Below are 19,278 nucleotides of genomic sequence, written 5' to 3' on the forward strand. Positions count from 1 at the left end.
GGGAGACCAATTGTGAACATTGTGTCAAAAGGGGTCCGAGCCTGAAGGAGGGAGACCCATGTGGAACACTGGAAGCGAGAACTTGTGAAAGTGAAAATCCTAATAAAGAAAGGAACGTGCTAGTTTGTTATGACAGGCCCTCTGCAGTAAGAGACTGTTATTGGGGAAGAGGCTTTGGCAGAAGGCCCTGATAGCTATGCTTTGAACTGTATCCTCGTGGCAGAGAAGCCAGAGTGTGCGCAAAGCTCGAACGTGCTGCCTTGATCCGTGCTGAGAACGTGGGGAAGGGAAGCCAACTGCTCCATTATCCTGACCTATTATTTCTTGAACACCTTTATGTTTGCATACACTATTGTCCCACACCTTTTTGTATTTAGTAGTAAGGATTGGCAATAGTTTTATTAGTGTATACCTTTTTATTTTGACAGACTCCACTAGGACTGCGTTATTATTATTTGATGGTTGTAGCTTGCTCCCATCCTTATATTTAGGCTTAGATAGGCGTTCAACCAACCCATTGAAGTTCAATAAACATCCTTGAACTGTGATCACTTGTGTCTGTCTTCACTGTTTGATACAATGCCTTCCTTACAACTTCCATTATGGGCCCTCCACACCCGTTGGTCACCACACAAATACCAAAAGGTCCATGGCATCAAATAGTACTGGACTTCTACAGACAAATGTCAGAAGGAGGATATCGCCTAGTGACCATCGCTGAATATTCAAGGTTCACAATAGTCAAGGCCACACAATCCACATAGCAGGAGTATTGGATGAAATATTCAGCGACTGGGCTACTCCACACAAAGTAAAGACTGATGGTGGGACCCCAATCAATGGACGCAACGTCAAATGATTTTCAAGACACATTGGATTCCGACAACAAAAGATCACACCACTGTGACAAATGGGAAATTGCATGGCTGAAAGGTTTGTCATCAATCAAGAAAAGACTACAAAATACAACAATTGTGGATATGCCAATGCAACAAATACTATGCTCTATGCTGCATTGCTACCATAAGACCTCATGAAGCCACATGACTCCTGATCAAATACCGACCAAGAACACGGCTAGCCACAGTTAAAACGGAGATGAATGAAAATGATTAAATAGACATGAGCGATATGGAAAGGAAACGGCAGACAAAAGAACATAGGATTGAAAAGAGTGGAGCAAAATCCAAAGAATTCATAATCCGAAGAGAAGTACTAATAAAACAAAGACAACAGAAGAAAACAGATGCACGATATGCGACCATTCCATTCATAATAACCAACAAGAAAGGGACAATAATAACAGCACAAGCTGGTCACCAGTTAGTTACTAGGAATCATTCTTTCAACATATATAAAGACCAATAGAAGAAGGAAATGATTCGGAGAGATCAACAAAAATAATAGACTCAGACAAAGATTTGAAGAAGAACAACCTCGAAGAACTGAAAGTGAAGAACTGACAGAACCTTGTGGTAGTGAGAGACCCCACTGATTGATCAAGAAGCCACAAAGGTTACTAGAAGAAATGGGACCATAACTAAAGAGGTAAATGAGGGAGCGGTATTGTGTATGAGAATGCGAGAACTGCTCCTTTAAGAGGGAGAGGAAAAGGAGAGGGGCTTGAGCGGGAGGAGAACTGAACGGGAGGAGCGAAGCAGGTCAAAGGCAGTACAAGGAGGGCAGAGGATGTAAGAAGAATAAAATGCATCTAGCTCCACACAATTAACTCAGTGTTATCATTACAAGAGTGACCTTTACAATACAATATCATAGGGGAATGGAATAGGGTGGAGTGGCAGATGTGCCATATAGTGCGCTGCAGTCTACTCAAGTCATACTCTGACGTTCCTCGCGAGGGACGGGAGACGGAACCTTTTTCACCAGAAATTTTTTTAAATTTGGAGGCGCACAGGAGCACGACCCTGGGAGCATGCGCTCGCCTGAGTCCGCCCACTGGCGCCACTCCCCAGTCCCCTTTTACGCGTCAATGGGAACGGACTGAATTCACCAGCGCTCCTGGGTTTGGCTTTGGCCATCTAATGCCATGCGCTCTTCCCCGGATATTCTATCTTTGTCTTTTTCTTTTCAATTAGGTACTTGGTCCTCCGACGCCATGCTCCTCACCGCCGCATTTCGACTTCAGCGGGCTTCAGCAGGTGTCCAGCCTGCGAGGGGCTCTTCCCTACATCCGACCCCCACGCTATTTGTCTCCGCTGCCTTGCCCCCAACCACGGCTGGGAAGGTTGTAACGCACTGACTCCACGGGCACTGAAGATCAAGCTAGTTAGGTGGAGGGAGCTCTTCCAGAAGTCGCCTCCGGAGGACTTGGGGCACTTCGTCAAGCATCACTCAAGGCCGAAGGAAAGGCCTCTATTCACCAGCGCACCCTGCAAAGGTGACTCCTTTCCAAGGAAGCGCTTGACTGGGAGGGACCCTTTGGGTTCTAGCACCAGCACATGTACTGAGGCTAGTCCAGCTCACGGCTGAGGGTCTCCGGATCCTTCTGGGGTCAGTGCTGAGGCACCGCAAGGTTCTTGGGTTACTCCCGAGGGGCAACACCCTAGTACCGGCATCATGTCCAAGGGGGCGCCTTCACGCAGCTCTACCGCACCTCTCCCACAGATTGGGACAGCAACTCTGTTGGCGGAGATCTGGACGCTCGTCGAGAGCCAGGCAGTGGAAGTCCCAACCTCCCAGCGAGGCTTGGGCTTTTATTCCAGGATTTTCACCATACAGAAGAACCAGGCTGGCCTGAGAGTTGTGTTGCACCTTTCCACCCTCAACCTCTCCCTTCCTCTGCAAAAATTCAAGATGGTTACTCCAGCACTTATTGCGGAAACGCTGAACAGGGGAGACTGGATGTGCTCCCTGGATCTGAAGGACGCGTACCTACACGGCCCGATTTGGCAGCTGCATCGTTCCTTACTGCGGTTCAGGATCATGGGCTGCTATTTCCAATACAGGGTACTACCCTTTGGTCTCAACTCAGCCCCCAGTGTTTTTACCAGGTTGATGAATGCAGTGGCAGCCCATCTCGGGGCCCAGGGCCACCATGTCTACCCATACCTGGACGACTGCCTCGTCCGGGCTACATATCCGGAAGCGGTTCACCATACTTCCTCCGCACTGATGAATACACTCCACAACCTGGGGTTCACTATCAATCTCAAGAAGTCTCAGCTGCAGCCCCCGCAGCCCCTGCCCTTCCTGGGCCTCATCTGGGACACAAGCTCAGAGAGAGTCTTTCCCTCTGAGGACCAGATGGCGGCCATCAAGAGAGCCACCTCTCACTTCTTCTCCAGGGCAGTGACCTCGGCCTGGTGGTGCCAACATCTGTTGGGTATCATGGCAGCAGTCCTGTTGGCCATACCCCACACAAGATTCAAGATGAAGATATTACAGCTGCACTTTGCAAGCCTCATGGAATCAGGAGAAGGGCTCCCAAGCTGAGCCAGTCGGCATTCCTCCTTTTCTCCACCCAGACCTCAGGTGGTGGTCCGGGGACTTCAACCTGCCGCAGGGCAAGCCCTTCCGGCGGCCGGCCCCTCAGGTCACCGTTACTACGGACTCCCCCATAGAGGGCTGGTGAGCCACTCTGGACAGCCACAACGTCCATGGTGTCTAGACTCAGCAGGAGCAGAAGTCCCACATCGATTGGCTGGAACTGAAAGCCATACGGCTGGCTCTCAAGGCCTTTCTCCCTCTCATAGAGGGCAAGGCAGTTCTTATCCAGATGAACAACTCCACCAGCATGTACTATTTCAACAAGCCGGGGGTGCCAGATCCCCTCCACTTTGCAATCTAGCCATCAGCATGTGGGAGTGGGCACTGGAGAACAATATCTACCTCACCGCAGTCGACCTCCCGGGGGAGTCCAACCTGGACGCTGACAAGTTAAGCAGACTAGGGGTGGACAATTATGAGTGGTAATTGAACGACCTGGTTCTGAAGGAGATCTTCCTCAGGTGGGGGCATCCCCAAGTGGATCTGTTTGCCTCCTGGGACAACAGGAAATGGCAGCAGTTCCCCTCCTGGCAGGGGCAGGGCCCCGACTTCCATGGCAACGCTCTCCATATATGGTGGAACGACATGACGGCACACGCCTTCCCGCCCACACCCATTGTCCACATGGTGATCTGCAAGATAAAGGAATCTCGTCACCTCAGCATCATTTTGATCGCGCCATGGTGGCCGGCAAGACCGTTGTTCTCCAAGCTACTCAGCCTATCGGACAGGCCGCCCATTCACCTCCCGCTGGGCCTGGCTCCTCTCCTGGCCCAGCAGGGGAGCAGGGTACTCCACCCCGCTCCTCACAAACTAGCCCTTGCAGCGTGGTTCCTGAGCAGGTCACGTTGAAACACTTGAACCTCTCTCAAGCTAACCTAGAGATCATCCAGGGCGCTAGAAGCAAGGCTACTACTAGCCAATATAGGAGTAAATAGCCTAGATTCTGTCATTGGACCGACTCTAAGGGGATTGACCCTCTTAGGTGCATCTTGGATGACATGCTCTCCTTCTCAGCACACCTCGCCTACTCCGTCGTACAGATGGACACATGTCGCACCTACCTGGCAGCCATAGGGACATACAGGAAGGAGGGCCTCTTCTCCTCGTCCAATCAGGTGGTCAAGCGACATCTGGCAGGCCTCCACAGGCTCTACCCGCCTATAAAGAAACCACACCCTTCTTGGGATCTCAATGTTGTGTTGGGCGCCTTGGCGCACAAACCACTTGAGCCAATGGCTAAATGATTGTGTAATAAGTTAATAAGTGTTTTACCAAGAAACCTTGAGTATAAGTGTTTACTTGAATCACTGTGATTGAAAGTCCCCTGTGTAACTACTTGTACTGCTCACATTCCCTCTTGAGATAAGCCTGGCTGCTCAGCTCGCTACCAAAAACTATATGGTACAGACTTATACCAAAAGTTGGTTTGGCTTACACCTGTAGTCCTAATTGTGTGTGGTGGTCCCAGAGGTTACTGCATGCAATTCTGCCTAACACCCATGATGAACGCGTGCCTGACAAATGTGCCAGGTGACTGCTGATAAACATAGTAGGGGACAAAGTGGAAGATCTAATACCCACTTTCCTGCCAGATGAAGTAGAGACATGCGTAGGACTCGAGGAAGCGGTAAGTGCTTATTCTGACCCCCAAACGAAACATAGAAGACGAACGGCACACTTTCGACAATGCCTTCCAGATAGTGGATGAGTCCATGACATGTTTGCGACCCGGCTTTGCAAGCTCTTGCCCCATTGTGAGTTTCACAAGTTCACGAATGAAGAAGCAATTGGGCCAAGAATCATCAGAGGCGGCCTGTCCTCTTTTCGGAAGAAACTGCTCTGTGAAACGCTCCCTCTGGCAAGCATACTACAAATGGCCAGAACAGAAGCCAGAGCAGATTCCGAAGCATCACAGATTGAAACCAACAAATTGCCTGTGAAAGAACAAATATATCCAGTTACTCAAGGAGGAAGAGGCAGACACATCATCGATCCCCAGAGAAGATACTCCTCGACAGGAAGATTTCACTGGTGTGGCCTAACATTCCCTCATGAAGAAGGGACGAGATGCCCAACATTTGGGCACGTGTGCGCCAACTGCGGCAGAGGAAACCACATGGCAATGGTGTGCAACTCCCTACCCAGCAGAGCACAAAGAAACCACTTCACGGCAGCCCGACAAGAAAACATGCGTGCCTAGTGTGAAGACATCTGCTCTGCATGAATGTCTGGGAAATGCAGGAATTCCAACCACTGATATTGCATCCTTGTTTGGTCCCCATCAACTGTATAACCCACTGAAGGGCATTTTAATCACAATTTCCATCAGTTGGTTCTCCCACCAAGCACATCAGAGGCGTTCATACTCTTCCTGGCCTCTGCTTTTGATTAAGAGAACCTTGCTCTGGGCAAACTTCAAACAGAAGATCTGACCAGCCGAGACCATTGTGTTGACATGATGTATCCCTCTTTGGCCATAGCAACCCATAGTCCCTATTTGAGCAGTTTCAGTAAATCTGAGGCTGAATTTGTCAAGACGATTCATGGCTGATGGTTATTCAACCTTCTTCAGACATTGTTGACTTTCTCCCAATATGAGGATCTCACAAAAGCTTTTAGAGTTTGAATTTCATTTTTTTTACACATAGCTAGTGCTGCGATGTAGATTCTTGTAACGACATAGAAATTCTGGAAACATTTTCTCCCACTGTAGACTTTAGTGAAATGTTATACATCTTTATGAAAAGACTTGTGACAAATTCTCCAGCGTGTGCCTTGGTGTGACGGATGGGAAACCCAGTGAGGCCGGGTGCCACCGCTCAATGTAAAGGATGGGCATGAGGAAGATCCCCTTACTAAGCTCTACTGTTCCCCCGGCTTTAGGCAGGGGCTTGTCACATGGCAGTCCAACATGGTGGGGCTCCTTTAATGTTCCTGGCTTTGACACGGAGCGCCAGGGGACCACTCCAGTGGTGATAGTGTGCGGTACAGATATCCTTTAACATTAACTTTCCATAATATGCCGGGTTCTCCCGCACTGGCTTAAAACCTGCATCAACTCTAACCCTCATGTCCCGGGGGTGTTGTGGGGTCATTTAATGCAGATACAAAAGGTGGAAATACTTCAGCGATATCAGAGCAAAGACCCACTTGAAGGTGCTGTCCTAAAGCTAAGTGGAGTTCACAGTCTCCAAACGATTGTATGTTATAAAAACGTAAACGAAAAGATTGAATTACAAAATCACGGACACCACTAGTCTGCATTTTGATTTTGGAATTCAAACATTTTTGGGGACGGGGGGGTTGTGATTCCCTGTAACACATGTATTGTATGCGGTGGACACCCCTGCAAACCATAATAACTAACTAGTTCGGTATTTTGGTAGTAGGTATTATATACTAGACCACACCCTTTCACCGAGTAGACTGGAAAAAAGTGGCAGAGGAAGATCGGTTTCCAGAGCCAGAGTCGATGCTGGTACCCTGCGCTAGCGACTGGTGAGCGAGCACACCTCTACTAATAAAACACAATAGGGCTCGTTATCAAAAACGGCACTTAAAAGAACTGGACAGTAGTGGTGGCTCCACGCCCCTGTCACCTCGCGAGGCGGAGTCTTCTCTCCATGCCAGCATTACACCTCTTATTTTGCACCAGAGATCGCCGTGAGTAATTGGCAGGCTGAGTGACTCATCCTGCTGGAGAACTGAAGAAAGGAAGAAAGGAGAAGGAGGTGCGTGTGCCTGTGTTGTGCCTGTGGCTTTAACAGACCTACCACCTGACCAAGTCACCTGACTCGGTCACCAGACACAAAAGGCCGCCTCCCCCACCCTTGCGGCGTTAAGCCCTGAGGTCTAAGGGCTGAGGAATCCACTGTTTGGCTGTTTGGCGAGTGGCGCAGCGCTGATAATGGATCCATCAAACTTATCCACATCCCTAAGGACGCGAGCGCAAGTCAAACGCATGGCATTCCAAGATGAGCTGCCAGTGAAAGGTTCACGCAACAAACAGGTGAGCCAATACTTTTCCTGCCGATCTGCATCAGAAAATATGGATCATATTACTGACCATGATATTCCGATCCAAGACATTGTATTTCATCCCCTGCCACACGAAGTTTGTAGGATTACACCTTATGAGGGTGCTCGCCCATATTCCGACCCCTGTGGAAAAATCCACCCTTAAGTAGCCCTAAACAAGCTGAAGTCCTATGTCGGCACATGTCAAACAATGCAAGTTGTCAGAGCGCTACGGGCGATATTTCGCTCATTGTGGTTCAGGACTTAACAGCAGGGGTGGGCGAGCTCCGTCCCTCCATAGAGATAGCCGGTGATGTGCGAGCTTTCGGCCGCTCAGGGCCAGCGAGTGATGTGCCGCGGGAGGTCGGAGAGGCGGCGTTGTTGTACGAGGCGGAGGACGCTCTCACTGACGCTGAGGGGCGGAGCCAGTCGCAGGAAGCAAAAGCAGTAGGAGGATGCGACGCCGTGGCCGGCGACGCAGAGGCAACACGGCGCCTGTCGGACTTGGCAGAGGCCCGCCGCGTCTGCCCTGCTGCGGCTGCTCTCGCAGAGATATGGCATCCCAAGAGTGCAGGGAATCGCACTGATGTTCCTGAAACTAATCACGAGGTAGGCTCAATAATTCAAAGCGATTTTTCTTCCCTAAACAAAATGACAAATGCTGCTGAGCCTATCCCCCTCCTGATATCATCACTACTGACCGCAGATGAAGCGCTAACAACGGTGCACGCGGATGATTTGGTGTGTGATCCATATTTAGGTAGTGAACAGAAGGGCAATAATGTAGGTCCTCCTACCTGTGATAAAAGAAACTCTTTGGAAGTGGTCTCTACAGTGCTTCAAAAATTGATTAATCTAAACAAATCCCACTCATTTAAACAGTCTGTGACATCTACCCCCGTGCAGGATGCGATATCTAAAGCACCCCTGAAAAGGAATTGTGTTAACATTACAAATGTAAACCGTGACATATGGGGATCCGGCAATTATAAAAGACCTAAGGCAGCCACTTCCGTATCCTCAGATGAGACAACATCGTCACATCACACTAATGTAGCAGACTCCCAGAGAAGATTGCCAGTATCAACATCTCGTAAGAGACCCCAAAACCTGGAAAACAAGGCTACATCTAGAGAAGACTCATTAACGGACTCTCCCACAAGAGACTCGTCGTTAATTGAACATCCTTTTCCTAAAATCCGTCGAGAAAGGACGTGGCATAGACGGGTACGCCGGCCTTATCAAGAGCGACGAAGTGAGGGTAGTGGAGCCCCCTGTGCTCATGTACCAGCAAACAAACTTTTAATAGCTTTAACATCTGCAATGGCCATTTCGCTAACACCTTTCACTAAATTGTACGAATCTTTAAATGAAAATGTGAAAGACGTTACAACTCTATTGGCCATGATGAATTCAAAAGTGTTACATCTGGAAGCATCACACTGTGCCCAAAAGGCTAAACAAGAGGAGCTAACTCAAAAGATATTGGTAGGAATAAACTCCTTAAATAATGTGAAACAGAACGACACATTCGACAAAAAGCTGTTCGCAGAGGTCGCAAAAGAAGCTTTGTCTCTTTTTCGGAAATCTCTGATCGTTCAAAAAGGAGATATCCATAGTTGCGCTAGCAGCTCGAGCGTGACAAGGATGCCGGAGGTGCATTGTTCCGCTAAAGTTGCTTCTAATGCCGTCCAGGGGGCTATGAAGATGGCCTTCCAAGTTCATCCGACTCAATCTCAGCACCTGACTGCTACATCTTCAGAAAGTCTTGTAATTGAAGACAATGCACCTGAGCTACCAGGGCGCAATGCTGTACCACCGTCGTCCCAAACTTCGTTAGAGAAATCCAGCATCTGTAACACACCACAGTGCGGAAATGTTGGGCTCTCTAACCCCCTGGACATATCGTTTAACACGGCCTTCCATCAAGCTAGAAATGCTGCAAATCTGGCCCTATAAGACTCACAAAAAGCATCCGGCTCAATGCCTCCTGGGAAAGAGGGGGTTCAGGTGGGCGAAACGAGAGATAACCCCGCAGCATCCGAGACTCCGGCTGGGATGTTTCCCATTTTTGGAAAGCAAGACTCACAAAATCAGGCCAAAGTAAACAAGATTACAAAAAAAAAAACTCCTCCACGGATGGTGAAAAAGCAAAAGAACTTACCTGCTCATAAAAAAAAAAAAAAACAGCAAAAAGGAGCACGGAAATGTTTACGTAATCTGAATATGTTCCAATTGGTGGATAAAGCAATCACCTCAAGCCTGAAACTAGCAGACACAATTAAGGATAAAACATTGGACCAACCGTTAACAGCAGAAAACGTGACGACATCTACTGAAATATTGCCTTGCGAGGAAGATTTGGCAATTGACAAAGAGTTAATAGACTTATCAACGTATGAAGATCCTGAGACAGAAGGTGTAGCCAGTATGGAAATACCATGCGTTGACCTACGCTCACAAAAAAGCCCGTCAGTGCTTCCGGCCTCAAACGACCAACGCTCCCAAGAAAGTTGAAAAAGAAACACAAATGGTAAAAAGAGCAACAATCGAAGTGAGCAAGAGCACTTCCTCGATATCAACACGAGACATAAACCAGAGGAGTTGTGAGCTGGTGCCCCTGGTCAGAGAAATAGAAGAATCAGATTTTGTACCTAAGAGCCCAGAGTTCATGACACTTCAAGCAAAATGGGAAAGGCAGAGGCTGAACAACAGGAACATGAAGTTAGATCTCGACGAAGGCAACCATCAAATAGTAAATGGAGAGAACCACTCAAAAAGAATTGAAGGGTCTGGGATGCCTGTCCTGACTGTTCCTCAATTACCACTACCAAAAATCGGCAATAGCCATGTTGCACAGTCTAAAACAAACAATCAGAAGAAAGAGAACCGTTATGAAAACAGGGGTTCGAACGAAGTGCCTAGCTTGATTAAAATAATGCTGGAGAGGTTGGTAGGTGGTGACAAACTAATTTTGAACAGATCAAACGTGTTGAGATTACTTCATCATATACCTCGGTTGCGCTCACTTGATTCGAAAGACCTGAACACGGTTGAATTTCCGGACAAGCGGCAAACAGACAAAGTGATTTTGCATATAAATTCTCACATAATTGCAAATGTTATTTTAGAGGCTGATGAAGATCTGTTATCGTTGGGCTTTGATACCTATAAATTATTAGAACCAGACACACGCAATATTCCATTCAAGACTGCAGGACTATGTGTCTGTCGGCCCTTACGTACAGAAACATCTTCATCTTTGGAACATTCTCAATGCACAAAAGCACTCGGCATGGCTCAGTCGAGCCATTGGAGACAAGACGAGTCAATCAACAAGAGGCATCACTCCGCGCATATTTGCCAGAACTCTGAGCCCATCGAGCTTGTCGAGGAAGTCGGAACAAGCACGATGGATAAAATTAAAATAACGATAAATAACGGAGAAGCAGAGGTCATCCCGGTGAAAACTGCACTAAACGGCACACGAGGCAATGAAGTAACACAGGAATGGAACTGGCTGGCCTCAGCCTTAAATAGTAAACAAGACAGCTAATGCTCAAAGACCAACATGGCCCAAGAATGTCTGCTTGCATCCTGGAACACACGTGTTTTTGTCCACTTGTTAAATAACGCATGGGCCCAAGATTTACATCTCATATGCTTGCAAGAAACTTGGCTGCGTGAACTGCTGGTGATCTCCGAATTTGAATGTGCTTTGAACCCTGCTATTAAAGCGGACAAGGGGCGCCCGATAGCAGGGCTGTTAATACTGATCAAATGGTCTTCAGGTTACCGCTTGATAACTTCTAAAAACTATACGCCCTACATTTAAGTATGTGAAATAAGAAAGCTCACAGAGAAACCATCACCTTCTGATGTATTCCACATACTTAATGTATACTGGAATCATCAAGCCGCCGGGTCGTACTCCTTTATTGAACAAGTTTCCTCCATAGTTGACAATTTGCTTGAATCATCATTTTTTTAGCGTCACTATAGGTTGCCTTGCTCAAACCTGGACAGATGAAATGTCTGTAAGAGGTTTGTCTAAGTTAAACGTCTGTACCCAAGGTGACATTCCACCAAGGGCCACGTGGCAGCGTGAGCTCTGTAGTTCAACCATCGACTACATTTTTGTCTCTGACAGTGTGCACACGAGAACAAAATCTTTGAATGTTCGGGCAATGATAAACAGCGACCACAAAATGCTGGTAGTAAAATTTTACGACACAAAAGGTGCCCTGAGTAAAAAATGGGGCTCAAAAATCTCAGCAGAATCGAATCGCCCACGAATAAGACTGGAAGAACACGAAGTGGCCACATATGCTCCCAATTTAAGCAGATACCTTTGGAGATTGAGTATGCTCCCATATTGGCGCAATTCAAAAGCACAAATAACGGAATGAAAAACAGATCATTCAAGAAAAAACACTCCTTTGATCTAACAGTAATGCAACGCAAAAGAGCTATGCGAGCCGAAATTCGGAAAAATAATCTAGGTCCAAAAGAAGAAAGAATGCAACGAAACAAAGTAACTAAACAACACTACAAAAACTGGATTAAAAGTTACCAGTTTATATTACATCAAAATGATGCAGAGGCAATGTTGAAGATTCTTTCCAATAAGAATAGTGGTGAGTTTTGGCGAACAATAAACGCGATGGAATCACCACAAGAGGCATTACTTATAAGTCAGGTGACGGAAGCTGAATGGGTCCAGCACTTCACTGCGCTATATCATAAATCCCTTGTCCTGCATGCACACTCACCTATTGAATCAGATTGGAACCTAAACTTCTCAAGAGACTAAATACGAGATGCAATAATGAGAACGAAAAACTCTAGGGCCCTGGGTCCTGATGGCCTATCGAACTTTATGATTAAACAGTTCCCAGACCTGTGGGCTGATTTGTGCTTCGATCTCTTTGGAAGAATAAACTCGCAAAAACAAGTACCGACATCATGGAATTCAGGGATAATAGTGCCCATATTCAAGAAAGGGAACAGTGCGTCACCGAAAAATTACAGACCAGTGACCCTCCTTGACGTCCTAGGCAAGCTTTAAGCATCTTTGCTGCAAATCAAATTAATTAATTGGGCACAAACAGCGAAAAAAGTGGACGAAAGACAGGCAGGTTTTGTGAAAATGGTGGGTTGCTCACTGAACCTGCTAATCTTAAACCTGCTAAAAATGGAAGCCCTGCGCACATAGGTGTATACAGCTTTTGTTGACTTTTCCATGGCCTTCGATATGATAGATCGCGAAGCGCTATGGGTTAAACTGGAAGGGTGGGGGTGTCCGGAAGATCTACTTGCGGCAATCAAAGAGCTTCATACAGACACTTCAATTTCAATTCGTCTTGATCATTTGGGCTCCCTGTCCGCTAAAATCAAAACTCTCAAGGGAGTGAAACAGGGATGCCCTCTGGCAGCTGCAATCTTCAGCCTTTTTATCTTTGACATTGGAGAAGCAATCGAATCTGTGAGAGCCTTGCCTCCAAAACTCAACTCAACGCCGATAAGTTGGTTGTTGTATGCCGACGATCTAGTAATTCTAGATCAAACTCTTATCGGCCTCCAACGCAAACTAGACGCGGTTCAAGGATATGTGAATACAAACAACTTGAAGTTAAATCCTGCAAAAACTGAAATTTTGGGGTTTGAGAACTTAAGATCGCGCAAAAACCAGAGGTGCTCAAAACACAGGTGGTCACTAGAGCAAGTGGTTCTTTGCACATCAAAATCAGTAAAATATCTAGGAATGATTTTGAACTCCAGTATTTGTGATGACCCTTGGGTGACTGAATCAAAGAGGAAATGTGGACAGTTGGCACGTCAGGCTCTTGTGATCCATAAAAAATATGGGCGATTCTCAATGCGACCACTGAGAAATTTTTACGAACAGAAAGTGGTCCCGATTTTTAACATATGACGCTGAAAATGCCTTTGGTTGTCAGTCTACACATTGGGCATCACTGGAACATATGTTCTGGATGAAGGCTCTAAGCCTACCAATAGGAATATCTACTGCATGCATAAGGTATGAACTTGCGCTTGTTTCATTGCATGCAAGAGTCTGCTAGAACCAACTATCGTTGTTCCGGAAATCCAAAACTGAAGAGGGAATCCTACAATTCAAGATCCTGCATAATGTGTGCAGTGGAGGCTCCGACATTTTGTCCCAATGGGTAAAACGAGGTGAAGATTTATTAACCATCAACAACATTAGTTTACATGCCCTGCACGTAAACCCGACAGCAGCCAAAGTGAAGATCAGGCGCGCTGACTGGATTGACACAGGTAGTGAACGCCAAGCTACCAGCGCGATGAAAGATGTGCCCGCTGAAGCGAAAAGCTACAACGTACTGCAGCCTTATATGATTCGTTTTCCAAACTCGAAGGCACGTAGACTATTCTTGTTATTCAGGCTGAATTCATTCAAGACGAAGGACCGCATCAGACTTCGAGCAGACAACACTGATTTAACTCCCATTTGTCGTATCTGCCTTAAGGAGCTGGAATCCCATAAACACCTGGTGTTATTTTGTCACTCTTTAAAAAATGAAAGATCTGTTCATCTGGGACAGTGGTACGCAAACCATCAAACTCTGCACGCGGACGAGTGGTGGCAGAAAATGTGGAATGGATCGGATTGGAAACTAATTATGCCCCTGACCTCTTTCCTGGCTGTATCGAGGAGAGGTTATCTAAAAACTCAAGTGTCTGATCCCCAATTCGTCAAAACGAAAGTATAACAAGTGTGGACTGACCTATGAGATAAACACCTTGGAGAAAGGTCCGTAAACTACTTGTGTAAGGCAGAAGAGACGAACATCTCAGGGGCATAAGTAGAGGAGTGATAACGACATTAAGATGTTAAATGTTTTGTTTTGAATTGTCATATTTTAAAGGTTTGATTTTTAAACCAATAAAATTATAAAAAATAAATAAAAATACTAGACTGAATACACAACATTTGTGCATTCAGTCTTTTTATATACAATATTTTTGTCCAATCTGTCCAAACACAATTGTGGGTAAAAACAGGTTTTAATTGACACACAAATTCCTCTCCAAAGATCAAACTCGGAGTCTAGACTGTCTTTTTGTCAACAGATCAAGCATCTCCCTTTTGAAGTTTACAAGACCTGAGTTTCTCCCTGTCACTCAGTCTCTTGGGTTTCCTCTCTGATAGTCCTCTGGTGCTAGTGGGCAAGTACCACCTAGGTTCCTTCTTGAAGGTCCTCTCCACATCGCTGAGTCTCTACCAAGATGACAATAAGGCGGAGGAATATGTTGAGACTGAGATTGCATTCTGTAGTTCCCCAGGTCTTACAAACATATATTCTGGACCTTTCCCCTGATGAGTCCCACACCCACGTAGGGGCTGAAATGGGCCTGGCTTGTCACATGCCGAGTGATGAGCATCAGATTGAAGACACTAAACACAAATAACAAATATTGTGTATCGATTTATCCATTCTTTTATCTTTTATCTGGTCAAGTAGCTGTAAATATGCACGTGTGGTTATATTGAATTCAAAATAAGAGCAGCCAACACAAGTAGGTGGTGGTGGTGGTCTCTGGTTTGTCAGCAATCATTGGAATATTGTAACAATGTAATGGCCAATGTAGCACACTGATTGGTCGCTGGTCTAAACATTTTAACGTGAGCAGGGTCTGGAATGAAAAATGAGGGCGCATTTTTATGAAATGGAGCATGGTGATATTTCATATTTTCCTGAAAGAGTACACTATTCTGTAAAGGTGAATATTGTAGGCTTTATAAGCACATTAGATGGCAATCTGTTTTGGGGAGGTGTTGCTAATGTAGCACTTAAAATATTCTTAACGAAATGGCTAGTTATATATTTATACAGAAAGTATATGCATCACAATGTGGTGGGTTTATGTCAAAGCAATTCCTTTAAGATGTGATCAAAAAGGTAACTAAAACACCACTAATAATCTTCTTGTAGATACATAGTTCACAGCGATGTCCATAACCCAACGATAGATTCCCTCGAAGAATTCAGGTCACAGCTGCCGAGTTTTAGACCAGATGTGCTAATTGTGGGTGGCCTCCAGATGATGGACAATTTTCCATTTGAAGCAGGTGAGTGTGGGAAATGGTTGTTGTGTGCACTTAAGCTTTGTGCGCAGAAATTGAATATTTCCAATTTTCAGCTTTGGTTTAACTTCACGACTGATTTGTGCAAATTGTTTTGTTCTTGAAATCTATAAATCGCCAAGAATCTGGACCAATGGCAAAATGGAGTTATTACTCTGGGCCATAAAGTGTCCAAAGAAAACTGGTGGAAAGACCGTCAATGATTCGTGCTTGGAGAGGAGTACATGAGGCCAGCGGACAGATGATTTGGGTGTTTCTTTGGTAATGAGTGGATGGTGTTGCCAAGGAATGGGATGCAATGTTACTGGATAAGGGAGGTGAGAGTGGAGTATTGAGTGGCATAAACTGGATGAGGGGTGGTGGCAAAGTTTTGACTAAGTTGGACTCATTGTTTCAGAGGTGTGCAGTATATCAGATGGTAACTGTGTTTTTGGTAAGCAGTGGTGATAAAGAATGTGGCTGGACTTTAGTTGGATCAATGGAGTTAAAGGTTTAGATGACGGTTTATTGAGTCTGGCTTGGTTATGAAGCAGGCATGGTGAATGCTGGCCGTGAGAGACTGGTTGAAGATTTGGGAAAGGTAATAGAAAGTGAACGGTAAAGTATTTTGACAATACAGTGACCAGTGGCCAGACTGGGTAACTTTGAATTGGCTAAATGAAAAATGTATGTGGGTGCCTCAGAGGAGTTTGGACAGGAAGGTAAGTGGGTGAGCGAGGTCCTCGTTCATTTGTTTGAGAAGGTATCAACATTAGCCTCTGAATCTTGGTTTGAAAGATGGATATTGTGGGTAGGGCGAGTGCGGAAGAAGAGTTTGAAATCTGTACATATGTGTGCACAGGGTGGGAGTTACAAATGACCTAAGAATCTCGATTTTTTTTTTTTTATTTGCTGTTGTGATAGTAGATTGGGACAGCTTGAAATCTTCTAGAAGTTCTGGTCTGTGAGTTCTCTTTTTGCAGACAAAATTGAAAATGTTGATTCTGTTTTGACAGATTGCAGGAACAATCCAGGTGTGAGTACTGGGTTTCGATATGATTAAGTTGTAAAGAGGGTAAAAATCATCAGAGGAAGAGTAATGAGAAATTATGCGCATTATTCACCAGTATATCCGCCTGATAGGGAGAGCCAGGAGGCACTGGAGGGGTTTTGCAATCACAGGAATTGTGCTCCTGGGAACTTCTTATTGACACTTGTAATATCGGCCAACACTTGATGCACCCTTTGTCTTGTGGAGCAGTCTCCATGTTTCTTTCTCCCCCCCTCTCTCTCTCATCGCTAATGGGGATAAACGCAAACTAACTGCTCTCTGTAGTAATCTGCTTTCAGGTTAGGTGAGTGTGTGACATCACCTCTTGGAATGTTGAGGTGGAATGTTGGTGTGAGGGTTCTGGAAGTGACGGTTGGAAGAGAGTGAGAAGAGTGAGCTGAGAAGATGGGTGTGGGGGTGAGCCCGGTGTTTTCCATTGTCATCTTGTGTCCCCTACCATCCCTGTGTCTTGAGGAAGAGTACTGGACATGGACAATAAAGGAACCAGTAACTTACCTGAAGTATTGGAGGTCCACTTTGTTACACTGGCGACGAGGATGGGATGGTAGGTGGACTGCCTTCACGTTGGCGCTGCTGGGGGGGGGTGCAGCACTTCGGGAACACCGCCCCCGTGAGTCCCCCCACACCCAGGCGGGCCCTTATCGCATTTGGCCCAAGAGTATCCTGTTTGCTGCCCTCAGTGAGGCCCGTGCCAAATACGCCTCATTTTGTGGGAGGTGCAGTTGTGACTTTTGTTGCCATTTTGGTTGCGGATGGCTGTGTGTCCTGGAGGCCGCGGATTAGGTAGCCCATGGATTTTAAGTGCTAACTTTGTTACACTCTCCCCCAATCTGTGCTGTGGCAACACGGCCCTTATGCAAAGTTTCAGCCATACCTAGCATTTCTCATTATCATGACTTATTCACTGTCCTGCAGTGTAGGCACTCAAAGCCGCCTCTAAGATGGTGCCTAGCAAATGATGGTGTATTATGCTGAGCTTAAGCCCATGTTCATTTGTATGTCCTTCATGAGCGCACTGTTAGAAGTGCAGAGGTTGGAACACTTGACTTGAAAAGGGGAGCAGTGATGCATGTCCAGGTGCTTTAACTTGGTCAGCTTCTACATTAAAAATGTAAAAGCTGGAAACTGTAGTGCTCATTTTGAATTTGCAAAAATATATAGGTAGGGGAAAGTGAGTATTTTTTTTTTTGTATTATTGCTCCTAAAAATCTTTTCTGTCAGGAACCAGTTGATTTCAGACTGGACTGATTATTTTTACCAATCTTTCGGGGAAGAAAATAAAGTAAAGTCAGTGAAGAAGACACTTCTGTACTTTTGAGGACTGTCCACTTTACAACTTCCATGACAAATTAATTTCTTTTAGGAAGGCAGTATCACTTAAAACAAATGAACCTGTTCTGCTTGCAGTGTAAAAGGAGTCCCATTGGCCAGTTTGGCATAGACAAATAGCTTCTTCTAAACAATCGGAAAGGGCTGCCCCTTGAATAACCAATGCCACAAGGAAAGCAATAAGATTATTGGGGAAAGGAGAAAAACAGTGAAGAAATGTAGGTTCCAGGGAACTCTTACTGCTATTACTGAGAGACTATTTAAATAGCAGGAAATCACGAAGGTGCCCTTTTTAAAGCTGTTAGTCAGTGTGTTAACCTATTCCCAGATCAAATAATTGACCACTTGTTGCAAGTCTACATATCTAAATGGTTTTAGTAACAAAAAAATAATAAAATCAAAGGACGTATAGCTGCAACAGATAAGGAGTTCATATTGTTCCCCGGATATAACTTTAAGGGATGTAAAGAATTGTATACTTTTCATGACAGAGATATGAAAGTATGTTCTAAATTATTCAGGTCTTCAAAGCTATACGCTATGTTGATGTCCAATCTTTATAAAACACATAAAGGAGGATTCTATGGCAATTTCATCAGTTAATGCTACCTTACGACAGTTTAAAAAAGAAAATCCAATTTGAAGCCTGACCGCATACTGCCCTCATTGAAAGAGGCACATCTTGATTCATACGGTTTGGTGGAATATTCTATCCGTTACACACCCACACTTCCTTGGAGGATTGAGAAGGTTGTCAAAGACCAGCCTCTGGTACAGCTTGACCAGGCCAATTTGGTACTGTCCTACCAACTCTTCATTGACTATACTGGCTGGGGCTAATGCTAATTGTTGGTCGAAGCGTCTTTGGAGCTTACCCTGATGTTATCAGAATGGGCTATTAAGGGGGTGGGGGTGGGGACTTGCTGTTTATTTTTTGTTTTGGACTCACACCCTACCCATACAAAACAAGTAGAAAATCTGCAGGTAATTGTCAATAACCAACTCTCATTCCAATCTCAAACGAAATCAACTACTGCAAATGTTACCTTGAAAATAAATATGCCATGGGTAAATGCCTTGAAATGCTGACAACAATTGATTTTACCAGAGCATTAGTAAGCTCAGAACTGGGCTACTTTACAGCCTTTCTGGGGATGAATAAATACCAGATACAGCAACTACAACGTATTCAAAATAAAGCTGCAAAACCTCTCCTCGGTTTCCAACTATGGGACAT

At 45.5% G+C, this 19,278-nt stretch overlaps 1 protein-coding gene across 1 annotated transcript in view; it reads left to right on the forward strand.

Annotated features, from left to right (window-relative positions):
- Window positions 1-19,278, forward strand: part of LOC138467725 (ADP-dependent glucokinase-like) — a 224,682-nt gene that overhangs the window by 163,822 nt on the left and 41,582 nt on the right. The window contains exon 5 of the mRNA XM_069607927.1: window positions 15,510-15,646. Within this exon, the coding sequence (XP_069464028.1) occupies window positions 15,510-15,646 (137 nt within the window). The remainder of the gene's footprint in view (window positions 1-15,509; window positions 15,647-19,278) is intronic.

The sequence above is a fragment of the Ambystoma mexicanum genome, chromosome 4q (genome assembly GCF_040938575.1).
Source record: "Ambystoma mexicanum isolate Mex_15411 chromosome 4q, UKY_AmexF1_1, whole genome shotgun sequence".
In the NCBI taxonomy this organism is placed as follows: domain Eukaryota; kingdom Metazoa; phylum Chordata; class Amphibia; order Caudata; family Ambystomatidae; genus Ambystoma; species Ambystoma mexicanum.